The sequence below is a fragment of the Pelmatolapia mariae genome, linkage group LG22 (assembly GCF_036321145.2).
Source record: "Pelmatolapia mariae isolate MD_Pm_ZW linkage group LG22, Pm_UMD_F_2, whole genome shotgun sequence".
Classification (NCBI taxonomy): domain Eukaryota; kingdom Metazoa; phylum Chordata; class Actinopteri; order Cichliformes; family Cichlidae; genus Pelmatolapia; species Pelmatolapia mariae.
Genome location: NC_086245.2, coordinates 3039107 through 3066824, shown reverse-complemented (window position 1 = coordinate 3066824; position 27718 = coordinate 3039107). Strand labels below are relative to the sequence as shown.

At 42.2% G+C, this 27718-nt stretch overlaps 2 protein-coding genes across 3 annotated transcripts in view; one reads left to right on the top strand and one right to left on the bottom strand.

Annotated features, from left to right (window-relative positions):
• Nucleotides 1-12465, top strand: part of LOC134619771 (protein MTSS 1-like) — a 71795-nt gene extending 59330 nt beyond the window's left edge. The window contains exons 9-15 of one of the 2 annotated variants that reach the window (XM_063465600.1): nucleotides 96-203; nucleotides 661-758; nucleotides 1124-1349; nucleotides 4455-4679; nucleotides 6136-6303; nucleotides 6470-6626; nucleotides 7059-12465. In XM_063465600.1, coding sequence (XP_063321670.1) covers nucleotides 96-203; nucleotides 661-758; nucleotides 1124-1349; nucleotides 4455-4679; nucleotides 6136-6303; nucleotides 6470-6626; nucleotides 7059-7711 — 1635 coding nt within the window. In that variant the 3' untranslated portion in view covers nucleotides 7712-12465. The remainder of the gene's footprint in view (nucleotides 1-95; nucleotides 204-660; nucleotides 759-1123; nucleotides 1350-4454; nucleotides 4680-6135; nucleotides 6304-6469; nucleotides 6627-7058) is intronic. The other variant, XM_063465601.1, reaches the window with a different exon arrangement.
• Nucleotides 12466-14225: 1760 nt separating this feature from the next.
• The window catches only part of tmem65 (transmembrane protein 65), a 42070-nt gene continuing 28577 nt past the window's right edge, over nucleotides 14226-27718 (bottom strand). The window contains exons 4-8 of the mRNA XM_063465627.1: nucleotides 25396-25463; nucleotides 25182-25236; nucleotides 20035-20077; nucleotides 18847-18952; nucleotides 14226-18357 (exon numbers count right to left, since the gene is read on the bottom strand). Of these exons, the coding sequence (XP_063321697.1) occupies nucleotides 18244-18357; nucleotides 18847-18952; nucleotides 20035-20077; nucleotides 25182-25236; nucleotides 25396-25463 (386 nt within the window). The 3' untranslated portion in view covers nucleotides 14226-18243. The remainder of the gene's footprint in view (nucleotides 18358-18846; nucleotides 18953-20034; nucleotides 20078-25181; nucleotides 25237-25395; nucleotides 25464-27718) is intronic.

Sequence of the window (27718 nt, the reverse complement as noted above, 5' to 3'; positions counted from 1 at the left end):
TTCAAACCTCCTGTGGAGCAGCTGCTGTGATGACGTCCGTCTCAAAGCTGTTTTTTGTGTAGAATTTGCAGCTGATGAATGTTTGTGTGTCTCAGGAGGAGGAGATGTCCATGCTGGGGGAGATTACGCACCTCCAGACGCTGACAGACGACCTGAAGATGCTAACCATGGACCCGCACAAGCTGCCCGCCTCCAGTGAGCAGGTACTCGTGGTGCTGTGAGGAGTCGTGTGACCACACAATCAAACAATTTGTCCTCTGTTATAAATGTCTCAGTTTCAGCCCTGTTCTGTTCCGATTAAAATATTTCAGAAGGGTTTTTGATTTAAGCACAGAAAATCAGGTATTGAGCCTGACGAAAAGAACCTCTGACGTTTTTGACCCTTCCCCCTAGAAGGCCTCCAGGATGCTCCCTGATCAAATATCTGCCGCTAAACTAATGTCCCGGTCCATAATTACTCCACAATACAGACTAATCACCTGCACACTCAGCTGCCTCTTCTTCCACAGCCGTTCAGTACAGCTTCACTCACTCTACCTGCTGATCTTACGGTCAGTGGTAACCTTGACACGGAGTAAACACTCCTTCCTTTGACCTGCCTGCACACAGACACCTTCACAGAAACATCACAGATGATTCACAGCATTTTTTTCTCTCCAGGTAATCGTAGACCTGAAGGGCTCCGAGTGCACCTGGTCCTACCAAACTCCTCCCTCGTCACCAAGCACCACCGTATCCAGGAAGTCCAGCATGTGCAGGTTAGTTATGTGGCTGCTGCCAGCTGCTTATTATCTCAACAATAGAGGGAGATAAGGTGGTCTGCTGAGAGCCTGTCCTCTGCTGCCTCCCTGTGGTTAACAAGTGGAACTACAGCTTTTTTTAAATCATCGATTTTTTTGAAAGTTTTGATTTATCAAAGAGAAATAACTCCAGTAAATGTTATTTCACCATCATGTCTTATTACACAGAATATTTCATCTGTCTGACTCATTTTTAGGGTTGATTGTTTATTCTTTCATGTGATGAGCTGAGATTTTAAAACAGAAAACCAGTATATGACTTCAGACCTTCTCAGGTTTCCTTCTTTCTGACATTTATTTGTCTCCTCCCGTCCGGCCCACAGCAGCCTGAACAGCGTGAACAGCAGCGACTCTCGCTCCAGCGGCTCACACTGTCACTCCCCGACCTCCCACTTCCGTTATCGCGCCTCCTCCTCCTCTTCCTCCTCGGTGCTGCCCCAGCAGACACCTGCCCGCCTCTCTTCAATCTCCTCACACGACTCTGGCTTCATCTCTCAGGATGCCTACCAGTCCAAATCTCCTTCACCGATGCCCCCAGAGACCCTGCAGGTAACAAAAGTCGCGGCTCAGTGCTTTTAGTCATCGGCTCACTGAGAACAGACGCCAAAAATAAACCAGTGAGTTCTGTTTATGATGTCTGCGGATGTTTCCCAGTTCCTACGATACTGTGTGTTTGTTAGCTGGAAGCCACATGTCGTGTGTGCGTGTCTCAGTAACCTCAGAGAGATAGACGGGTTCCTTTGCAGAAACAACAAACAAAATAAACTCGAGGTATCGTCAACTTTAGAGCCATGTCTAACACTCATAACAACAACATCATCATCTTTTGCTGTTACTTGTTTAAAAACAAAAAAGTCAATCTCATCGTCATGTTGAAGAAATTACAAAATACTGAACGAGACCAGGATATACAGCAACGACATTCATTCAGACGTCATCTGCATCCAGTCTTGTTAAGGACCTTCAGGGTGCAGACACTGCTCAGTGTTTAAGTTGTCGAGCCTACACAGGCGACCGTATGTATTGATCAGTCTTTACCTATTTTAAATAAAGATCAGTTCCTCTCGCACTCAACGATCCTGGTACCCAATCAGGTGGAGGTGATGATATCGCCCCTGCCTCCCCCTTGCCATAGCATGTGTGCTGTACCTCATCAAACTCTAGCTGTGAGATGCCTCAGGAGAGAATTGAAACTGCAACACCTGCTTACCTCTACGCTACCCAGCTGCATATACATACATGTATATACATTTATATATAAAACACATCATAGGCACTACTAGAGTTAAGCTATTTTAAATAAGATCATTTTAGTTTTAGTGCTGTGCCAAGATAAATTACATGAATTAAATATCCAAAGACGGAGCGTGAAGGTGTCCACTGTCTGTTGGTGCTGATGTTTTTTCAGCAAAGATAATTAGGAAGTAAAGATTATATATAGTCAGTTTGTTTGTGCTGATAATTTAGCACATGAACAAAATGACAGGATGTTTGTGATGTGTGAGGAAGGCGACGTTCACAGTGCGACAGCCTGCCATGTGCTTTCATCTCAAACCTCAGTCCAAAAAACAGCTGAGAGGGAATTTGTGCTTTACTTTCATTAACCCAGCGCGCTGTGACACTGCTATTATAAAACTTGAACCAGTCATGAATCACATAATAGAAGAACACACAGATCTGAGAGCTTCAGCCTGCGTTAGCTTTGTTTCTGATTTTCACTCCAACATGACTCACTATTAAATATAATGAGAAAAATACTAGCAGTAGTGCTTTCATAATATTTCATAAAGATGATAGTTTCTCTTTCCACCTGCTGAACCGGCTTCTGCTTCGTCTTTGTTCTGTTTGACCTCTGACCTGGGATCAGTGTTTGGGAGATTACAGCTTACTCATTAAATGTTTCATAGATTCACTCCTTCTAATACATCCTAACCCAATTTCACTGCACTTAAACGCGTTTTAATAATTTTAGAGATGTGCAGAAATCTGAAAACTGCATGTGTATTAATACTCCCCAGCACTGGTTAACTCCTGCTGTTACTGGTGCTCGCCGGGCTGGACTGCTGTTCTTGCTAACCTGTTTGTTGCTGCTTCCTCTGCTTTTCTCTCGTGTCTGTGTTTTGATCTGTTTTCTTGGCTTCCCTCTGTGCTTCCTGCAAACTGCTGGCTCTGTCTCTGTGTGCGCTCTGCATGGCGCTGCTGCAGTCGTGTGTCTCTGCTTCACCCTCTCAGTCTGTCACTGTGGGGCCTTCCTCTTACTCCTCTTCTTCCTCACCCTCACACCCCGAGCCACGCTCCGGGCAGCAGCAGGTGAACACGTAGACACACAAATGTGTTAGTGTTTTGTTGTTCTTGTTTTTCCAGGTGAGTCGTGTGTCACTCTGCAGCGTGAAGCTTTTATTTATGAGTGATGTGAATCGGAGCCTTCATGAAGCACAAAAAGCAGACTGCACAGAAACGTTTCCAGCTGCTTAACAAATCCAATTACATTCAGTGCTCAGCACTGGCAAGTGAATAAATGAACAATTAAAATATAATCTAGTGTTGGCTGAGGAGGAAGAAATATTCCAGGTTTGATTGGCAGCCTGATAATCATCAACATCCTGAAAACTAAGAACAGCACACGATGTTCACTCGACCATGAAATGGATTAAAAAATTACTCACTCGGTTTAATTAACCCATGTAAAGGGAGCCCAGCTCTGCGAGCAACAAAGGGACAAAAAACAAACTGATTTCCCCTCATGTTTGTCAAAACAGAAACATTTACAAAAACCAAAGAAATCCCAGTCTGGTCTGGTAATGGTCAGAGTGAAGAGCAGGTGACAGGTTACCTGCTCATTTTACCAGGTAACTGTTCAGAATATATGAGATATTTACATGATGAGGCTCTCAGGCCAACAGTTATTCTGAACTTTTTAAAATGAATATTGAGTCAACATGTTTGATTTACTCGTGAACGCACAGTTGGGACTGAGTGGCTTTGATGCACATCTCAGCTATGTTACTAAAACAGGAAACATCGTGCAGTGAAACCTAATAAACATCACCATATGGTTCTCAGTTATGGTTCATAATTTAGTTGGTTATCAGAACTTATGCGGGGCTCTCGTCCTCCTCCGGCGTGGCTCTGTGGCACACGAATAAATTGTTTTAACAAAAAACACAACAAAGATCGACTTTCATTATATTCGCTTAGATGTTATTGGCTTAAGTAAAGGTATCTTTGGAATAAAATTACTCTGTTGCAATTAAATAAAGATGCATAAATGTGAAATACAAATGTGTAGGGAGCATTTCGGGTGGCATTAGTTGAAGCGAATTTTTGTAAGACTGCAAATTCTTTTCATAATTTTCATAATTGTTTTGCAAAATCTCAGAAAATGGGAAAGGCCAGTGAAATAAACTACTGATTAAAAAGGGAAAAAATCATCTGCTTCAAAGAAAATCCAGATGAAATTGTCAGTGCTATAAATCAGGATCTTTGATGTTTGGATGCGTATGAATGCTGGGACCTCACTGCCGCCCAAACATTTGCTTTTTCTGCTGCATGAAGCACCTTTTTCGCGCTCATGTCTCATGTTTTCACTCCTCGGTCGTGAGCGTCATCTTTAATTTTTGAATTGTTTCTGCTTCTTCATTCATTCACATTCAGTTGACAAATGGTTTTGACCATCACGGAGCCCAGGACACCCACCTCCACCCTTCATACTTCTCCTACTCCTCTCCCACCACCACTCCCATCTCCTCGCCCTCCTGTTCGTCCGTTTCACCCACGTGGCCGTGGTCTCGCTCAGGCTGCGGCCAATCAGGAGAGTTCCCGCCTCTCAGCCCCTCGGGGCTTGGAGTGATCCCATCATCCAGAGTCCCATCCTGGAAGGTTTGATCCTCATTCTCCCCGATGTCCTCCTCTTTTCTTTGAGTTGATCTGTGTGTTATTTTCTCCCCTTTTTTGATGTCAGTTCATTCTCTCAAAAGTTTCATTTTTCAGTCAATTCAATTTAGGATAAATTTCACCTGATATTTTTGTTAATTTTATTCCTACTTATCTCTTTACGTTTCAATTTTTAATCTTAAACTTTAAAACAACATTGATTAACACTATACAGAGAGCCTTGCTTACCTGTGCTGGTGACAGGTGTGAGTTTTCAGGTTGTCCATCAACCGGTCCCATTTTCATGAATCTAATTTCTCAGGTACTTTTTTACAAAACTCCTCTCACCACCAGGTGGCAGCATTTTACCTAAAAGCATTAGCCTAGCTGTTCAGCCGAGAACTACAACTTCTTCTACTTTCAAACGTACATAACTTCTAATCCAGTGTTTCATAGCCTGTAGCATTGTTGTGATAACGCAAGCTCGAATAATTCTGAAATTTTTCATGTTGTATTTGGGGCAAATCGGATTCTTCATTCATAAACCTGAGAATGCAGCCCGGTCCTGCAACACCACCGTACAGAGACGCCTTTAACATGATGTCATAGCTGTTGTTTCCTCACATTCTGTCGACGGGTTTATTTAGATGTCAAATTGAATTGTTGCCCACATGCTAAATGCATTTAAAGTCTTCTGTACATATGAACGAATCAACCACAACATTAAAGCCATCTGACTAACTTTGTGTAGGTCCATGTTATGCTGTTAAAACAACTCTGGCCTATAAGGACCACAGCGGGTGTTCTGTGGGGTGACTGGCTCTGGGATGGTGACAGTCTGGTCCTTTCGGTCCTCTGGGCTGTGGGACGGGGTGTCTGCTCTGGTGTTCTGATTGGATTGGGATTTGGGATATAAGGACTTTTCCTCAATGACTTGTTCTTGTGGCGTATCCTCTCCTGATGGGGGAGGCAGCTGCCGTTGGGGAGTGTCATTGGAGTTTTTTGTTTAGGTGGGCGGTATGCGATAAAGTCCAATCCTTATGGATACCAGGACGCAAGTAAACGATCAGTGTCGATTCATTTCACCTGTGTGTGGTTTTAATGTTGTGGCTGAGTTGTAAACTCCAACTTCACTGGGAGGTGGAGGCATCCAACTGCAAGGCTGTGATTTACATTTTTACAGTTTATATAATAGCTTCTACTTTTAAAGGCGTGTTTTGAGGTGCGGTCTATAAAATGGTTTGATTTGCTTGCATAGACCTCTAGTGTTCTTGCAACAGTTTGAAATATTTGCTCACAGCAGCAAACATGAGCATATATATGTCATTTCTATAAAAGAAATATCCCTCTGTTCCTGCTTCTATTTGGACTTTTGACTAATGGACAAAATTAACAACAATTATCATCAATTAAAATATTAAAAAAAATATTTTACTGTTATTGATGATATCTTCCTGTGTAGGATTGGGCCAAACCAGGCCCGTACGATCAGCCCATGGTTAATACCCTGAAGAGGAGCAAGGACAGGAGAGAGACTACAGATCCCAGCAGCCACCAGGGTGCTGATGTCACCACACCAGGAGAGGAGCCAAACAGGGGCAAAGGAAACAACACTTCAACATCCCCCAAGGTCGGACACAATGACCAGCAAAATGCCAAACAAGTCCTTGAATATAAAGTCACATGACTAACTGGGAGCATTCTGATTGGACAGACGAATCCCAATAATCCACATATTCCCCTGTGTGTGTGTGTGTGTGTGTGTGTGTGTGTGTGTGTGTCTCTGTCTCTGACAGGTGGACAGGGAGACCCATGAGGAGCTGGCCAGAGCTCTGGCCCGTGGCCTCCAGCTGGACATCCACGGCTCCAGCAGAGATTCCCTGCAAGGCTCCAGCGGCTACAGCAGCCAGACCAACACACCCTGCTGCTCAGAGGACACCATCTCCTCACAGGGTAAACTTATTTAACTTACTCCCACCAGATTAATTAAGTACAAAACTATTTCACAGTTTAACTCCAGCAAAGGATGCGTTGCTGCTAAGCTCCAATATTATCTACCAGTGTCAGCACTAACTTTATTCAGGAAGACAGCTGTGAATAACAAATGTTCACTTATTTAAATATGGACCCAGAAACAAACCTGAATTGTATATCACTGAAAAACAAACTTTCGTTGTATCTCTTCTGAACGTCTCAAATCTCGCTCTGATTTATACTCATAGATATAAAACAGAAAAAATCAAATTAAAGTTAACTTGAATTAAAAAGACTTTAATTATATAATATCTGAGAAATGCTTGAGATCATCAGCAGTTACACTGACTCTGCTCTATTCAAACAAATTCAGTTATCGTGCTAAATTCTCCCCCCTCCTGGTCTCTGTAGTATCGGACTGTGACTACTACTCTGTGGGAGCAGATCAGGAGGTGGAGCAGCAGTCCTCAGACTTTGATAAATCCTCCACCATCCCGAGGAACAGCGACATCACCCAGTCCTACCGCCGCATGTTTCAGTCTAAACGCCCTGCTTCCACTGCTGGCCTGCCTTCCAACCCCTCTGCTGTAATCACCCCGGGAGTTGCTACTATCAGACGGACACCGTCCTCCAAACCCAACTTGCGACGACCATCCGGGGGCCTCAACCTGGGCCCCATCCCCATCAAGCCCCCCATGATCCCAGTTAAGACTCCCACTGTGCCTGAACACCCTGGATTCCCCAGCAAAGCAGCGTCAGAAGACGGCAACACCCCGCGGACCCCGCTAAGCCCAGCCACCACTCCTCTGTCACCAGGTAGCAACGGGTCATTGTCACCAAAGTCTGTCCCTTGGGAGACCCAGCACATGGGCAAGGGATCGGATCCTCCAACCCCACCTCCACAGCCCAGCGGTCGGTCATCAGAGTGGGAGCGTCGACCCCTCCCAGAGCTCTTGGAAGAAACAGAATACGCTGAGGTGGAGGACTTTCTGGTGGCCATCCGACGAGGCGTCAAGCTCAAGAAGACGACAACCAACGACCGATCAGCACCAATGATTCACTGAGACTATGAAGGTTGGTTTGATATGAGCCATTTTGTGTCCCTGGCTGAAAATACTGTTGGAAGGGACACAAAATGGTTAATGCTAAGTAAAAGCAAATAGCTATGACATCAAATGGATGCCAGTAACAGGAGGAAGTTGCCCAGAGACTCTGATTGAGGATCATTTTAGAAATCTTGTCTTTTAGCAATGATTACAAAAAAATGTGCATTTTCACAGTTTGGCCAAAGATTAATCATATTTGCATTTAAATCAAACAATCGTGGCAAAGACCAAGTCCATTGTCAGCTGGGATAGCCTCCAGCCTCACCTGCACAGGTGCGTAAGGAGTTAAAGAAATTTTAAGTAAACTTTCCACAAAGTGTTGACTGGACTTGTTTAGGCCTAGAAAAACACAAGCACATCTCCCTTTAAAAATCAGTTCTAGTTCCTGCCCGAAGCCGTGCCAGGAACTCTGATCCGAGATCGTTTCCTCAGGGCAACTTCGATAACAGAGCGAGGGAGAAGGGATAATCCTGACGACTGAGAGACGCCTGGACAAGGTCGACCTTGTAGCAGGAAAAAAAAAAAGGCTTAAATGAAATGAAATCCTAATGTTGGGGAGAAGTGAAGGTAGAAGAAGAGAACACTTCTCAGACAGACGACGCTAAGCTGGAAGGAGTGATGGAATATTTTCGAAAGATCAAATCATTATTTGTATGTACATATTTCTATTTTGATGTGTTTGTATGTTTTACACCCTCGTAGTCTCCCATTTCCACTAAAGGTGCCAAAAGCCTGTGTGCTGAATACGACTTACATATTTAATGCTGGATTTTCTTTATGTACAAACATGAATAGGGTGTTTGAGAGAGAGTTATACTTGGACACCAACTGAAAGAGAATTTGTATATGTAGGGCATAGCGTATTGAAGAGTGGCGTGTAACCAGTCGCAACTAAGGATTTTATGTTGTTACAGTAGACTGACCTGCATGTATTTACAGTTTGCCTCAGTATAAATGATCCTTTTGCCTCTTAAATCGAATAATAAAACCCCGGCAGCAGGAGAGGTTCAGGAGCTCTGGATGGAACAACTCGAGGTTAAAGCTGCTGTCCAAACAACGTCCCGTCTCTGAATTTATAAACTGAAAACAATACTGCAAGGCGCCGTTTGAGGTTTATTTCCTCTCACTCCAATTCTGTGCTTGTGAAAAGCACTTTGTGAAATTTGAACAATTTAAAAATGCACAAAAATACCGAAACACCATTAGCAACGCAGCATGCCCACAGCGTGCGTCAGCCAACACTCCAAGTCCATAGCAGTGCAGTAACAGAGGCTGCTACCACAGTTTCCTCCTGTGCTACTACGTATCTGTAGTAAATAAAATCATGTGGATTTGTGTATTGGTCTGGTGTAATAGAAGTGTGCTGATTTAGGCGGCACAGATTTAAACAGTTGTGGATGTTATTTTAGTGAAGTTACTACTCGGTCAGTGCTTCAATTATTGGCCTGTGACCTGCAGTAACCTGATGTTTAATGCTTAATATCTAAAACGCAGAAAATCTGGTCTATGTTGTATAACTCAGTCGTAGTTAGCACTTTTTACTAAATAATGAAATGTGCAGTGTGCACATATTAAATTGTGTGTAAGCCAGAAATGTGTACAAGTCTAAGGATAGCCGACTTCCCAAAAATGCCAAATGACTGCCCTGAAAGAGCAAGACGGTTGAACACAGTCACACTTTGGAAGGCTGAAAGTGGTTGGTTGACCTCCCCAGTATTCTGCCTGCAAGTATAAATGGTGTCATGTATAAAAATCTCCTCTACAGATCTAAAGAGAGGAGATGCACAACATGCTGGTTTGGAGTTTAGCTTGTTTTTAGTCCCAAGCTGTTTCTTACTAGCCTAAAAACACCAACTGTTCAGTGTGTGGAGGTCTTTGAGGTGGTGTGGGACACGCTGTGGTAACCATGTTGGAGGTCCAACACTTTATACAGCTGTGAAGTCAAATCCTTCACACTCCCAAAGCCGATCTACAGAGTGCCGTTCACGTCTTATTCAACTTGGTTCTGAAATTGTCTCCAGTTCAGAGACTGCTCGGAAAAAATGAACAAAAGTAAAGTCAAATTATTATTAACACCCACTTCTATTTAAGCTTTGATATATTATCACTTAGAAAAGTGGTTCTACTAGTAGTTCTGTAGTGCCTCACACTTACAGATCGGTATTTTACAAAAATTAAGATCTGATGCTGGTGCACGACTGCACGAGTTCATCCCATCAAATTTAGAGATGCCATTAAAAATAATCAATAGCTGTCAATGATTGGTTAGAACAAAGCTCTAATTGATGTTTTTAAAAACATTGTGACCCTCAGCTGCCTGTGGACCTCCACAGTGGTACCACATGAGGCCGATGTGACCCACCAGGAGATCCTCTTAGCTGCACACAATCAGACCCTGCTGCATACTAATATTAATATAAGTCCAGTAATTATGTATACTTTAACTGTACTAGCTTGTTAATACATGTCAGATTTTAGCTGTCAGCAAGCTGAAATACACTAAAACTCCCATTTCTACCCAATAGCACTGCTAATATGTAGTCACCACATAATTATTACGTGCTTTAAGTATTTATTAATTTAAATATTCCCATCTTTTTCATTTGACCTGTTGAGCATATAAAACCTATTAACAAGACTATATTTAATATGCATGTCGTCTTTCGTTTGCTTTGTTTAGCTGAGCAGAATGATTTATTAGTCTGCTTCTCTCCTCTGTTGATCCAACTCTTCTGGACCAGAATGCATTTTAGATTCCTGCAGGATGCAGAAACGTTTCATGCTGTGTGTGACGGTTGTTTGACGCCCTGTACGATGACCGGAGCCGGCTTCGTTTTTTTAAAATCCAGGCTCAATCTCCTGTGCAGGTTTACAAATCCAGTCGTGTGTGGCTGACGCGATAACAAGCGTATGAAGCTGAGTGTTTGAGCTGTGAAGACTCTGTAAATGTGTTTGTCACCAATGATCCGAGTGAGGCCGACACACACTGAGGATCAGAGGAGCGTTAGAATTCCCGTCTGTCAAAGCTGGAAAATGATTCGTTTAAATGTGTCAAAAATTCAGAGCACACCAGGTTAGAAAAACCAAGTTAGATGAAAAGCCAGCGATCCGGTCCTCAGTGTGTTTAGACGCCACTCTTGTCCCCGAGCTGTAAACACAGCAGCTGTCAGTGTGTCCGTTTAACCCTTTAAACTTTAGCCTTTCATTTTCAGATGAGTTGCCAAATGTCTTACCGTATACGCTTAAAGAAGCTCTGGGTTTGATTTCTTTGTATAATACTCCTACTTCAGGTGCTCTCCTATAATTATGAGGTTTCCCTCGTGCATTTCCTCAACAGATGCAGCCACTTTATTTGATGGAAAGTATCAGAATTAGAATTTTGGCTCTTAGATTAATTATCATCATAGTCTCGGGTGCGCTTTTTTAGTCAGTTATCATTTATTGCACAATAACAAAAAAGCCTATTAAAAATATTTCAAATATCTTTCTTGTAAATTTGAAGTATTATGATTTCCCTTATTCTCTGTCAGATATACACGTACTGTGGTGGATTCTCATTTTAAACGTGGCCACAGATTCAGATATGAAGTCAGTGTTTGTTTTATGCTCTCAGATCTGTCAGGCACTGAGAGAGAGACCCCTCAGCACGTTTAAACCCCACCCACCTGCCGTTGAACCTTCTGTTTGCCGGACCCATCCAATCAGCAGAAAGCTGGCTTAAAGGTATCTTAAAGAGGGAGGAGCCAGAGTGAAAAATGCATTTTATAAATCACAGATTGATTGAGGCCTAAACTTTGGGACAGCAGTCCTTTACTTCCCCAGTTTGCTCTTACGATGGTAAATAAAAGGCGGATTTTAAGGCAAACCGCAGCTCTTATTAAAAAGCTTTAAATTAGATTTACAACAACAGCGTACAGTGTGTCTGCTCCAGTTTTGATTTATACTCATAAAAGTTATTATCCGCTAATGGGATGGGCGTCTTTGTAGTGAAATGTCAAAAACTAAATCTGTTAATAATTCAGGATTGAGGTTGAAATTAACAGCTTTACCAACATCACTCACTCACTACAATAATCACTTTTTTTAAGCCGATATACAAGTGAGGTTTAATTTTTATTGATTTTAATAAAAGTAATGGCACATGAATGTAACTTTTTACTGACAAATTTCCCACTAGCCTTGAACTCAGCATGGCTCCTGTAAGAACAGCAACTTTCCTCCATCTCATTTCAGCCGTTTTTTAAAAACGTGAGGAAACATCGAGCAGGTTTTATTAAAATCATAAATCTCCAGCAGGTACAGACCTTTCTAGCGCTGTGACGAACTCACTCCTGCCTGTGGTGCTAGAAGTAAAAAAGCTTTTTTATTTAATTTTTTTTACTACTTTTGTAATTCTGTAAATTCTGCTTCATGTTCCTGAATATTAATCATCTTTTTCTATGTAAACCGGTTTTTTGTTGGATCTTGGCTGTAAAATAAAATTGTAGCGTTCGATGTGCACCTGATGACGAGGGAAACCTGCGCTTTGCTTTTATCGTTTTCGCATCTAAGACTTCGTTTCTATTTAACTTCATGAGGCTAAAGTAGGAAACCTTTAGTTTGACTGTGAGCTTGGGCTTGAGAAGATAAACGATTGGTTATCTTTGGTCCTACTTTTTCATGCAAGACGTTTTGATTGTCCCTTAATAAACTTATCGAGTACTGACAAATAATTCTGAGTCTGTTTATTCATTTGATTGATGTTGATGCTCCAAATCACAATTTTCATAGTTTATTTTGTAAATGAATCGGCATCCGATATTACGAAAATCAAGTTTCTTATTCTGATAAACATCGAGACAAAAGTTTAAAAGATGATTTAACCAGAGGAAACAGGAGGCAGCAGCAGGATGACGTGCTGGGAAACGTCTGATATGAATTAAAGACGTGCAGGCTTCCATCTACGAGTCTATCAACAGATTTAATTTGTTCTGGTGAGATTTAAACAAGTTCTTTGAAATATAAGGAAGTTATTTTAGGGTTTTACACTGTTGTTCTTATAAATAAAGACATAAAATGACAACATTTCACCATTATGATTATTTACATAATTAAATGAAAAATATTTAAAGATATGTTTACAAAGTAACTCTCGAAAAGTTGATTCTGTTCATCTGGACGTAGCGTTTTGTGGGAGAAATGATTTGTCACTCATCCAAGTGACTTCTTCAGTCTCAGCTGACTGCAGGTTTCCCCAATCTTATAAACAGTACATTTGCATAATGACTGAAACCAGCCCACTGGTGAACAATGGGCTGGGAGGTCAGTTCCTTAATCATAATTATGCAAATTCTCATGACCATTGATCAACAACCACTGATCAATGGCCATAAGTACCATTCACAGAGAGTTGGGGAATGGCTGCAATCACAGCACAGTTTACAAAGTGAGTTTTGGGTTCAGGTGAGAGCTGAGTTTACAAGATTTTCTCTTAGGATTAAACCAGAAATGTGTGTTTTAAAGGAATAAAACAAACATCATTCACTCAAAGTGCTCCACACTACATATTTAACCATAGATTCAAGCAGTGCTTTGGTCTGTACACTTTACCTACATCTCTCCTCTGGTTATCACTGGGTGAACATGCAAACTCCAGGCAGAAAGGCCCCAGGCGGGGTTTGAACCAGGAACCTGCTCATGAGAAACCTGCAGTCCAGAGTGCGGAAAAATAAGGATAAACCATGATGGTAATCAGTGATGTGATAAGCCATTACCCAGCGAGTGTGCAGAGATCCTTGGTTTCTCAGTCATTCTCATGTCTGCTTCAAAACACCAAGCTGAGTGTTCGCCCTCGCCATCTTCAAGTTTCACTAACAGCCTTTTTCCACTTGTGCCTGCTCAGGTCAGCTCCACCTGGTTTTTAGAGTTTTTCATTAGGTGGTACCTGTTACTGTACTTTTAGTATCTACCCGGCTGAGCTTCCAAGCGATCCCTGGCAATGTGAAAATGTGACGTCAGCAGGCCTCATGACCAGTCAGTGATGTCACTCAGCAGGTTTTGAGAGCGTGTACTTCATGAAAATCAAAACCCACATTATTTTAAGCCAAACACCGAGCAGCAGCTATACCATCGTCTCAACATCATCTATTGTTGAGGCGTTCACGTCACATACAAATGACGTGATTGGACTACAGCGATGCTGTAATGACCCCACGCACATTAGGTGGTCCTCGATCGTAATGGTGAGCGAAACGCAGTCGAGCTGTGTAAGCAGGTACGAGTGGAAAAGGGCTAAAAGTGACTTCAGTGGCTACATCCATCTTTGCTTTACAGTCTGAGCTCATGATTCAAATGAACGTGCTGTTTTCAGGACCTTTAAACACTGAACGTGAGCTCAGTGCTGCTCACAGCAGCGTCCTCAGCCTGCAGTCCCCAATGAATGAATGAGAGGTCAGTGAAGCATCACCTGCAGAGCCACATGCAAACACTCGTATTCATTCACTTTTATTTTAATTGCACATAATGTTGCAAAATACATCCACACATCATCCTTCAACAGTCCAGGTTGTTCGGTACACACTGTACATGTATTAGTGCGCAGCGGCTGTTCCAGACTGTCCACAAGGTGGCAGCACAACACGGCATTCCTTTACCCGACAGCCTTAAATGACGACAAACTTCTTGATTATATGCTTCAGGATGTCTTCACACAAATAAATGAAGGAAAATATCATTTTAAAAAAGCAAAACAAACAAAAATTTGATTAAAATCTTTTCCTCATGTAAAATAAATACAAACATGAGATGACACAAAAGCAAACAAGTTCTCTGAAGCATCCTCAGACTGAAGTTTTTACCAGGGTTCACACAGACTCAGACTTAGCTAATCTGTCCTAATGAGACGGGCAGACAAAGAGCTCACTTCCCTCGAGGCTTTTACAGTTAATCCAGTGACAAACTTGAATTTCTCCTGCCGTCGAGTCCAAATCCTCATTAAAACACCGTGCAAACATTTCTGTCTGAACTCACAGCTCTTAATTCCTTTAATTTGGAGGATGTGTTGGGATTTGTGCTTAAAGCGTCTCCGTCCCTCTGAAGACAAACATTTCATAATCTGCTAGAAAAACAGCAGGACTCAAAACCACACATCATAGTTTTTAGTTGTGATGGCAGAGGAGGACGTCTGTGAAGAATGTAAGGTAGATAAAAACAAGATAATGATGCAGTGATGATCGACCTGGCCAACAATCACAGCATCACCAGATATACTGAATTTCTGGGTCGATGAAACAACCGCTAAACGACACCGCAGCCAACTTTCTCTAATTATCCATCAGTTTGCTTTGGATTGCACAAAACACATTGAACAAAAACTGCACATTATTGCACTGATCAGACATCAAAGCCCAGCAGATAACAGAGGGGGTGGAGCCTATCCCAGCTGTCACAGGGTGACAGGTCACGAGCACCTCGTAGGGTTCAGGTATTGTTTGTTCTATAAAAAATGTCTGATGTAGAAGGAGCTGATAGAGGACTCTGCAGGAGGAAGAGAAGTCCTTCTTCTAAACATCTAACACAGCCTGAAAATCATTTTCACCTTCACTGTGTGTTTTAAGCAGCTGGCAAAGACATTTTCACCTATTAGAAAAAAAAAAACAATCTGGTTTTTGCCTCTAAAATGTGAGAATCTGAATTATCCAAGTAAGTCTCAGCAGCTCCTGGAATAATGAGATGATTTCTGACAGTTTGTTAAATCTAAAAATGATGAAGCTGCTGATCAATAAGAAAAGAGTCACTGGTGGAAGCCCAAATCAAGCATCAAACAAAACAGACAGTAAGCTGGGGACGCGGGACGGAGTCTGAGGATCAAGAGGAGAAAACGCCTGACGTGGGTTCAGCGTCGTTATAAGAAGCACCTTACAGGTTGGTCGACAGCTGGAGTGTTTAATGGTGACAAAGAAAGTCACCGAAACGTCTGAGCCCACTTCTCTGACTGTGACTTTGAATCGCACCTTCTCAGGCACCATCTGCAGCTTCAAGTCTGATCAAACAAAAGCTAAAAAAAAAAGAACGAAAATCTGGATGCGAGTGAAGCGACTGTGTGAGAGAAAGAAGGAAAAGATGGTGGAGAAAGTAAAACAAACACAGAACAGAGCGACCTTGGAAAGCACAGAACAGAGCCCAAAGCTGAAAATAGAAACTTCAGTTTCCAGAGTGTGCGCTGCCACTGAACGCCTCCTCCTCCTTTAAATCGGCTCCTACAAAACATCTGAGAACTCTAAGCACTAATAAAAACCATCTGATGAGATTACAGAGATACACAAGTTCTTCATGCAAACACAGAAATCATTCCTCGAGGTAGCAGATGACACGTTTTCAGATTTGCAGGCGACTTGACGGGGAAGTCCGCTCGCTTCCAGAGCAAGTCGTGACAAAACACTTGTTGCTTTGACTCATGAATAAATAGTGTTTTTGGAGATGAAGTCTGTAAATGTATAAAGTGTCTGCTGAAGAGAAAATTAAAAAAAATTGTGCTTTTTTCTTTTTTTTGTTCCTCCAATTAATCAGAGATCAAAACAAAACGTGAGCTAGTGTCCTGAAACAGTCGGGGTGTGCTGTTCGTGTTTCTGCTGTCGGGATGGGAAACACTCGTCGCTGCTACAACGCTGATTTCTGAGAAGAATAAACCAGACTGGCGGTGCTGAGACTGCAGAGGGTTTCCCATCCTCCAAGCTGCCCGGGCGGATTTACACGAGCCATCTGTGGGAGGGAAATCAAAGTTTTGTTCCATCAGAGAGCATCGATTCTTCCCATCAGCCCCTGGGACCGAGTCGCAGAGAGGAAAGCCGAACATGTGAATTTCTGGGAACTCGACTAACATACTGATACGGAAAAAAAACCTACTGGATTAATTGCCAAGCAGCGAAATCAGCACCAAGGTTACGCTTATGTTCGTTTTGCACAAGGCCTCTCTCTCCAGGGTCTCCGCCAGCACCGGATCTCCATTTTTATCAGGTTAAAATTAGGATACATCACAGTGTGAAACTCCGGGATCCCTTTTTTATGCTAAGCAACCTCTGACTGCTGACACACTAAAAGCTGAAACTGTGAAAGGAAATGTGGCGTCAAAACACCGCGTGCAGCAAAACCATTAAAACTGCTCCTGCAGCTTTACTTTGTATCCCTTTGTGAATTTCCACTTGTTTCCTAGCTTCAGTGTGGTCTCCTCGCAGATTTGGGCGCTTTAGCTTCACACTGCACGGAGAACTGAGCTGGTGATGTGACAGTAGGAACAGAATCCAGGAGTGAATCCAGTCTTATTGTGGACGTTTATGGTGCTGGAATAATTGGAAAACATGCGGTTGGCGCACAAAGCGACAAACCTTCGATAAGCCGTGAAGCTGAATGTTTAAAACTTTTTGATTAACGGTGCAAATTCACGCACTGCACCGATCTGCTACCTGCTGCCCACCTGCAGTGACCTAGATTAGCTAAACAAGTTTTTTTCAATTACACAATTATTTTTACTACAAACACTGATAAAGTGATGCTGACAATGAGCAGTGCAATGAGAACTACAGCCTCACCTGGTCAGGTATGACCAACAGCTAACATCAGCAAGAGATTTTTGGATATTTATAAACTGATATGTGGGATTAAAGCAGAATAGCTGCTAAATTAAACCCAGTTTTCTATTTGTGCTGCTCAACAAAGGCAGAGTAGATTCTCATTTCAGATAATCTGTCACAAAGACGTGCTTTTACAGTGTGAGCCACATTCACACTGGGACTGCAACAACATCAGATTTATCACATTATCGTGATTTTAAATCAGCCCGAATTAACAATAGGGATCATTTTGCTTTCAGTAAATCATATTTAATGCTTTCTCCTTTAGTGATGAGTCACAATACATCCATAAAGATGTGGTTCAGCGACTATTAGAACACTTTCTGCACAGGCAGAAACCCCTCACTGCCTTCTGATGCAAACCCCGTCATTGTGACCCATCACCTGGATTGTGTCTCCTAGTTACTCCTAGCAGGCTTTCAAGGGGTCATGAGTGGATGTTATTGGCATTTATTGTGTGGTTTTCCTCTTTTTTGGCAAATAAATTACTCTCAAAATGTGCGTGCAGGGAGGTGGAGGGACTCTGCAGCTATAAAGATGATAACAATTACAACTATGCAGCCGTTTCCTCTCTGCTTTTGCCCCCAGGACACTGGGAATGGGACTGATATGAAGAATCAATGAGAATCGCAGCTCATAAAACCTCAAAACTTCCATTTAACCTCCCGCTGAACCAACAGACGCCGCTTTCTTGGAGCAGACGGTGTAAAAATAACTCCGCCAGACGAAGCTTTCAGAGATGGTCGCGGTCAGCGGCCAATTACGTTCCCTCAAACTGTACGCCGCCCGAGCAGGATGACAGAGAAACGTCCGACTGCAAATACTTTTTTTTCTTTTCTTAGAGCTGTGACATCAGCAGTGTTATGAAGATGTAGTGGCGTGTTAGGAGGAGCCTGATGGCGTGTCGCCGTCCTCCTTCTTGTCGTCGTCGTCGCTGAGGAAAAACAGCGGGAACATCCCCAAAATACAGCCGATGGACACGCCGATGGCCTTACCCTGCAGCAGGAGGCGAAGGAGAAATCAGATCATCATAATCTGTTATCCTCCTCAAACAGTCGGGGTGTGCAGAGGTGAAACTAGCTTTAGAAAGTCTGGGCAGCGATGCTCTTATCTCAGGATACATGGATTATTCATGAGACGGTAGTTTTAGCTTTCCCTTTCATGCTCTTACACACCTCTGACAGGATCCTGCACTTCTGTTTGATACGAATAAACACTCTGTTTCCTTATTTTAAACACTCATGTGGCTCCACCACAAACTTCCTGCATTTTCGCCCCTTTGAACATTATCTGTTGTGATAAGTGCAGCTGATTATAATCAACACTTTATTTAATAATCTGGAAAAGTGGAGCGCCCTGCTTGCTCTGAGATAAAGAAGCCATGAACTCCTGCTTCCTCTTTCTTCCTATCATCCCTCTATTGTTGCCACTACGAATAAGAACATGAAGAGGATTTAAAAATAAGACCCAAAGGAAAAATCTCACCATGTGAGAGCTGAGCCTGGTCTGCCACATGTCCACCTGCTTGGGCGTCAGATCTGGAACCTGCATGCCCAGTTTGGAGGCCAGAACCTCCACATAACCTGCAAGACTTCACACAGACAACAAATGTGTGTTAATCGCTGCACAGGCATTTAGTGACATCACTTCCCCCAAAAATAAAACACACGTGCTCGTGCTTTTCCATCCATGTCCTTGATGTGCGAGTTGCCCAGTTTTGGGGGACATCAGCTGTGGAGACGTCTGCGATAATTCATGCAGAAACTGTGAAATCTGCAAAACGGGCCGATGCAGATCAAGTTTGCCAGTATTCAGTGCCAATACTTTGCATGCTTTGGATGCTGGTTTAGCAGCTATGTCTTCTTCCAGAAGTTATTCAAAACAAAGTAAAAACTTGTATGCATTTCCATAATTGCTCAACCAACCAAAGGGAGTGTGCAGCCAGCTCACATCCCAGCTCAGCTGAGGCTTACAGGGGTCAGAGGTCACAGTGATAGGATGTGGATTCAGCGTTTTCAGTGGGAGAAATATTTCATCACTCATCCAGGTGATTCAGCCTCGACATCTGTGCTGAACTACACACTCAGGATAAGGCTAGCCTTCTTCTGCACAACTGTTAGCACAATTAAAAAGGCCGAACAGCAAAGTTTGAGCCTCTGAAGCGAAGACCCAGATAAATGTCATGCTGTTAACATAAACACCGTATATACACACACTCAACAGTTTCATTTTCAAACCTGAAAAACAGGAAGAGCTCATAACATGTGTGTATTTCTGGATGTTTTAGTGCTGGAGTAACAGTTAAAACTGATTAAAACTGAAGACATCTGCAGACTGCACACCTTTCCAGCCTCAACACTTTAGGATGAAAACCTTGCTTTCAAAGATGATGTCAGACTTTAGTTACAGTGTAAACAGTCTTTCACTGGGAGAAAAGAAAGAATGAAGACATTTACTACAGATAAATAAGAAAATAAAAGGTATTTAACACAGAAAAATCACCAGCACTCAGTGAGTTTAGTTCAAACTACAAAAACAGAAACACAACAGGACAAACTTCATGTCATTAATTTAAATCTTTGAGCAGTTCTAACTTGCTTTAAACAGACTTCACACAGTTCGCCCAGAATAAACCGAAAAGCCTCAGAGGTCGTTTAGAAAGATGCTGCTTACCCGAGCCCCGCCAGATCTGAAACCAGGTTCCCCAGAGCCGCCGCTGCAAACACAAAGAGGCACACGCTTTGATTTCTGCTGCTCTCACAAAAAACAACAGCGAGCACAGTGACACACACAAATGCATCAGACACAACAAACGAAATGCTGAGGATTTGTGAAACTCAGTGATTTGATTTATGCAGATCTTAACATCTAATTATGAAAATAACGGCGTCATTTGTGATTTATGTGAACAGTATCGATCTCTTTCAGACGCTCCTAAGTCATCTTCTCATTCCTCTTTCAGAACTTTAACAGACTTTAAGAAGCTTTATAGTTTCAGAAAAACCAAACTCCTCTCAATCTGAGACTCTCGCAGGAACACGAGGTTTACTTCAGACTGAATCAGAAATCTGATAACCATCATGTTCCTCTGGGAGGCCAGGCGCCAAAATCTCTGAAGGAAATCTGCTCACTGCTGTGCTGACGGCTATCAAACACAATTTAAGCCTGACACATTACACACACACACACACACACTCGCACACATACATGCACGCACATGCACACACACACACTTGCACAAACTTCCCAATTCAGTGAAAACTTCATCTGATCATTTCTGCAAGGACCCAAAAGTGCATCGACAGGGAAGTGAGTCGAGGTCACACTCGTCTCAGTCGTAATAACTTCCATCTTTTGGCTGAATTCATTAATGCTGCATCAGGAAGCGTGACAACAAGTCAGGCTGAGACTCTGCTTCTGCTTTTCATGGCGTTAAAACACTTTGAAATTCTTTATTCAGCTCAAAAACCAGAGAAATAGGCAAAGTGTAATTTCTTATATCAAAGATGATCAGAAATGCAGGAAATGGAAAACGATGAATGGAATAAGGAGTCATGAATCATGTACATTTTCAGAAACCATCACTCGTGTGGTCCAGTGCACTGATGATGTCAGTGCTGCTGATAAAACACTGGGTCTGATTTCGGAGCAGTGCATTAACTGGACGTCTGCTGAGACGGTTTCTCCTTTTCCTATTGGCTGCTTCCTCTCCTAATGCCTAAAAGCTCCTGTGAGGTCTTCCTCTCATCCTCCTGCCTGGCAGCTCCAGCATCAGCATCCCTCACTACTACAGATCAGTGTTACCTGCACACAGTCCACAGAGACTCCTGCCTGACCTCATCCATCAGCCTGTCCATCACTACGTTGAACCTCACACCTCACCACCGTCTCTTTGTCCTCATAACAGTCAAAGCAGACTTCACATCTGTAGTGGTTTTTCTCAGCATGAAGCCACACCGCTGCTCGCTGACAGTCGCCTCTCTTCAACAGCTTTTTCCCATATCTTCATCGTACGGCTCATCAACTTCATGACTTTGATCCACATGTTTGATCTGACCAACATTTCACACCAGATGCCCGGTGCTTGGAAGCAGCACAGTGAGTACACAGGAGATTGTTTATCTTCTGTAAACAGCCTGATGTTTCCCACACTCAGCAGACTTTTTTCTTTTTTCAATGAGTTTTGGAACAAAGTGCATTTTTGCACAATAATGAAACTCTCAATTAATGTTCAGACTTTTATCCGGACATATTTTAATTAAACTTTTATCATGATAAAATGTCCTAATTTCCCCATTAATCATTTAATTTAAAGAAAGTTCCCGTACTTCTTTAATCGTAAAGATTAATCTGAGCCACATTTATATACAGCTAAAGCATCAAAATAACAGATTAAAAAGTACCGGGATCACCATCTGTGACACCGTCCTCCTTTTTCTGTATTTAATGCATGTTACATAAATCCTACAGCACTGCTTGCTTCTCCAAACATCCTAATTACACCCACGGTGTGTGGGGGAGATGGAGTGTGAAGAAGATCTTCTCGGATGTGTCCTTTTAACACTTTTACAGACGCTTCCACCTGAGAAAAAGACCCCGGGGAAAAGTCTCGATGCAGGGATTTTACATCCCATCTGGTCCGGGAGCGCTACAGCATCCCCCAAGAGGAGCTGCAGGAAATATTCAGGCATCTGTTTCTCCTACAGGAAACTGACAGCTGATTAAAGTTCAAATCTAACAGCACAAACATTTACCTGATGCTGAGGACGCACGCTTCCCTCGACAACAAGCTCCTTTTTAAGGAAGCCTTTAGAAACCCACCCACACATCGCGCCCTGAACAGATAAGTGTATATACCTACAAGTGTGCAGAGCCAAGTGGCCCACATACATCTCTGCATACTCACTAATGATGAAAAAGCAGAGCGAGTGTCCAAACAACACGTCAAAGCAGAAACAGGAGAATCAGTAGGAGTGAGAAGGTGTGAAAGTTTTCGAGGATCAAAGAGCACCTTTGGAAAAGGACCAAGACTCCAGTCAGCTTCTTTGTCTTCTGCTTTCATGGTTTCACTGTCAGCAAAATCGGCTTTGCAACAATTCCAGCTCACTGACAGTACACCACAGCTCTGAATAATTAACGCTGTGGACTGCAGTGTGGAGGAAAATGTATTTGTTCATTGAAACTATAAAGCATGTTTGTTTTGCCTTCAGGGAATCTGGAGGATTAAAAAGAGAGGACGCTTGAAGCTGAACGTGCACGAACGTTCCTGCACGAGCTGAAAGTCCAGATGGACAGCTTCCCCTCAAAGAGAAGCTCCTTGATGGCCAAGAGGAGGTGAGACGGTGAAACTAGCTGGCCTTGAGGTGGGAGAAGACACGGGAGTCAAAGGTGCCAGCCCCCAAAATCTAACATAAAACCCTGCAGGGTGGACAGCGATGACATGGACGCATCAGAGCCTGGATGGATGGAGACGTCGCAGCAGAGCTATTGATCTACAGCCCGTCTTCAGCCTCTGATTTGCACTTTGCAGAGGAAAATGGAGCCAGGTATCCATGGAAACTGAATAATCGAGCGGTGAAGAGAGGGGAGAAGGCGAGCTCGGGTGCTTTTATGGTTTCACAGAGCAATAAAAACCCAAACTGAGAACCGCAACGGAGACGGGGTGACGGCGGGATCTGTCGCAATAAGCGGCAACAACTCTGTAGAATCGAGTGTAAGCGCTGGTGGCGGCGCGGGAGCTGCGCAAGTAATAAAAACGTCTTCCAGGTGAAGCCTGACGGAGAAGCCAACACTGCAGGTGCTGTGAAAGCAATCACACCTGGGAGGATTTTATGTGGTTACACATCAGGGATTTTCTGTAAGGATTGTGCCTCCTTTATCTCCTCGTTTAGAACTACATCAACTTATGACTTTCCTGCTGGGCTGCACTGTTATTGCTTTAATGCCAGTGGCATAGGGGGGTGGACTGCTGCCCATTTTAGACTAAATACAAGTTGTTTTCCTTCACTGAAGCCCTGAACTTTTCTAGATATCACCGGGAAGAAGCTGTGCATCCTGTAACCTTCACTTAGGTGTTCATTAGGAAATGGAAGGCACGGCCTTACGCAGGAGTTCTGTAAACTCTACAGCAGGGGTCTCAAACTCCATTCCTCCAGGCCCGGTGTCCTGAAACTTTTTCCATGTGTCCCTGCTGCAACACACACGAATACAATTAGTAGGTCATTAGCAAGACTCTGTAGAACTTGACTGCATGCTGAGGTGGCAATGCAGCCATTTGATTCATGTTACAGCAGCTCATGAGTGAATGACCATGGTGCAATAAAAGTACTTTTAGAAGTACATTTTTCTAAACACTTACATTTACTTAAATTTACTGGAATAGGATTAGGGGTTGCCACTTCAGCAGGCAGGCACATGGAAAAGTTTCAGGCCCTCGAGGACTGGAGATTCAGACCCCTGCCCTACACTGTTAAAGCGACATGCACCTACTTAGAAATTCAACATCACGTCGCACTGACGTGGTCACTGACATGACCCTGGCTTGCAGAAGCATGCCGGGGAGACACGCAACTGCAGATGTGCAGTAAAAAAAAAAAAAAGTATTCTCCTGTTAATTCTTTTTGGGTTTAACCCTTTCACGCATAGTGGTCACTGCAGTGGACGCTATTCAAAGGCTGCTTTCTTGTATTTGTGTCAGTGTTGATGGGATACTTGCACATAAACACAACACACAGTGTATATTATTCATTCATCTGTCTAATTCATAAGTCAAAGCGTCTGTTGTCCACCTAAGTGGACACGTAACAAACTCTTTGAAAAGCACATGTTTAAAAAAAATGAAGTTCAAAAATGATTATTTTGTACAGTGGATTTGCTTTTTAGTTATTTTTTCACATTTTTCAAAGCTTCTATAACATTTTCAGCCTTAAATCGTGGTGATATCTTGACATATACGATCCACTCTGTAGTCCACATGTTGTCCTGACATTCAATCTCAAATCTCACTTTATTTGGTAAACAAAAAAAACATTTCTCAGCATCTTTGGCTTTTGTTGTTTTTAATTACGAGTGCTAAAAATTCATTTCCCATAACCTGAGATAAGCCACAGCATCATGTTAGCTGACACTGTGATGAGAGACGTTCCCAGCAGAAACAGTTTCTCAGTCTTATCTGTCGTCTGCTTCAGCAGGGTTTTTACAGCCACGCTGGGAGTAGCTAACGAGCTTCTTCCTCTCCGCCTTTTTCCTCTTTTTATGGCGCTGCAAACATTAAGATTACGATCTACTGTTTCAGACTACTATAAAGATAATTACTGGAGTTAGATATTTGTAGTTTTAAAGTATCACCCTGTACTACGAGACCCTATGGCCAGGCTGACGTGCACACTGAACGATCCTGAACGATATAAAAAGATTCGCTGAAATCGACAGATTTTCACTGCATGAGGCTGAAAACAGAGAAAACTGAATGTGAAGGTTTTGATGTGGCCACACCCTCCTCTCCTCCTTATCCATCAAAGCTTTGCAGCTTCTACCGGCTATTCGAGTGGGAACGCTCCTCAGTGGAGTTTCATAAATCAGGGATTTGAAGATTCATATGTACATATATTAACACATATTTGATTCATGGCTGTAAAACGGAGAAAGAAATCATCTCACGCATGAGAAAATGGGAGCAGAAAGTTGCTTTGCTTGGTTATCCAATCAAAACTTTCTACGTTAATCAATTAAAATATTCATTAGAAATGAGCTCAAGAAGCGGCCAACAAGATAACGAAGTCATTTTAGGTTTACGAGACTCATCGCCGCTCGGCTCTTACCAGCCATGGTGGAGATCCCCAGAGTGACTCCGATGGAAAGTTCGATTTGAGTTCCCTGGAGAATAAAAGAGAAAGAGCTGAAACGCTCATCCCGACTCAGAGTTAGCACATCGAGAAGAGCAGACAGAAGGAAATTACAGCCTTAATGCGGAGATAAGACTCCTTTTTTCTTTACAGGCGACTAATTCCTGCAAAATGAGATTCAAATACTTACTGCTGCAATCATGATGGCATTATCCAGAAAGCCAAATCCAACAAAGGGGATGGCGTTGTGGAGTAAAACTGCAAATTAACAGAAGGAAAATGAAAAACATGGAAAGCACAGAACAGATTTATTTGAATGTAACTTGGAATAATTTGCACAGTGAAGAGCTTCCCTGTATCTGTGATAACGGTTTGTTTACAGGAGACCCGTTCTGCTCATTTCCACCTCCTTATTTATATTAACTGGCTCTATAAGATTATCTTTACATCACTCAGATAAAAAAAGTCCTTATGTATCTTAAACTTGGCCTCGTTGACGCCCTTCAGTTCAAGGCTTTGCGAATATCTGCTTTTTAAGGCTGCTTCTTGTAAAGAAGACTAACTGATCATCTTTGATAAGAGCAGCATCCACTGTAACAGTAGAATAGTTAATAAAGCTAATTATTGATTTTAACTTCATATTTCTATTTGAGACATTATATGTGGGAAGCATTCAAAGACAGTCCAGGGCAAAGTGTCTTAAACCTGCACTCCTTCTAATCACCAGCAGGAGGCGACTCCTCTGGCTCACTTGATTCGTGACCTCGGTAAACATGATTATGGGCTCAAAATTATCTTCATTTTGTGAATTTTGGTCCCATTTTGAGTTGGACAGATGATAAAGAGGGTCTGCTTATTAGCTAAAGACATGTCGTTAGCCGTGTCCTTTGGCTCAGTCAGGAAAGCAGCCACTCTTCACTCCCCGTTTCCAAACAGGACAGGCAGACTTAATTGGCTACGTCCATCTTTTTTACACAGTATCATTAAAATCTGTCTGATTGGTGATTCTGTGCATGCATTTTTAATGTCCAATGACATTAAAGTTAATTTAGATAAAGCTCAGAAATCCTTAAAGAGTAAGGATCCTGTGATCAACAAGATACAGCTCACTGATGTCCACACCACACTTGACCTCTGCTAAGCTCCACAGCTTCTATGAGTTACTGCTCCACTAGGAGTTCTGTTTAGAGACAAAACCAACTTTAAAACGATGTGGAGGCTGATTATGAGGTCAGTTACTGAATGAGGTCATCGCTGATGTTCAGACTTCAGAGAATATTTATTATTATAATATTATATAATATAATAATATTATATATTATCATTAATATTTTTATTATTTGATATTGAGACAAGGAAAAAAATGACTAGAAATAATTACAGAGTTTGACAAAAAAAAGCTTTTATCTCCAACAGTGTTGGTCAAGTTACTTGAAAAAAGTAATCAGTAACCAATTACTGATTACTTCCACCAAAAAGTAATCCAATTAGCTTACTGATTACTTATTTTCAAAAGTAATTAATTACTTAGTTACTTAGTTACTTTTTAAAAACACGATTTACAACCTGAATAGATCTTTCAGCCCAATTCTACTTTTTCTGCATAATCCATCATACAAAATGTAATCAAATGGAAAAGTCTCCTTTTAAAACTTGTTTTATTAGTTTTAATCTTTTAACTTTATGCATCAAGCAAAAATTTAATTATATGCAACATTCTCTGACCGGAAGAGATTTGTTTAACATTTAAACTTATTTTCTGCACATTCCAGCACATAAAATAAAATAGGTTTTTGTGTTTACACTCACTCTTTCAAATAGATGAAAGTAAAACACAACAGGTTTTTTCGCTGTAAAAAGAAGTTTTCCTCCCACGCACAACGGACACTAATGTTTTTGTCACTTTTTATGGAATCAAACTCAAAGTAAGGTCAGTACTTCCACGCTTTAAACGCTGCACGCTCATACTCACACTCATACGCACTCGATATATTATCCATTGTTGATCTGCACACAGCTGTTGTCACGAACGTCGCACTCGCTTACGTCATTGTCATGAGACATTCAAACTCACGGTTTTAGTAACGCAGTAACGCAGCGTTCCTACGGGAAAGTAACGGCAATCTAATTACCGTTTTTGCAATAGTAATCCCTTACTTTACTCGTTACTTGAAAAAAGTAATCGGATTACAGTAACTGCCCATCTCTGATCTCCAATATGGAGAGGAGCTACCCCTAACCCAGGAGGAAGAGCTTCTTCCCAAAGTCAAATATCAACTACTGTTAAAGCCTTAAAGTCTGAAATGAGAACATTTGTGAGGACAGAAGTGCAGATGAATAAATTTGGGTTTGTAATTTCATTCCAAAATGGAGGGTGTGTGTGTGTGTGTGTTCCTGTCTAGCTATCTTTGTGAGGACCGAAATCTGCATTCTGCTATACTTGTGAGAACCAACAGTCAAATGTGGTTTTAGTGTCAGGGTTACAGTTGGGTTATGGTTAGGTTTAGGGTAAG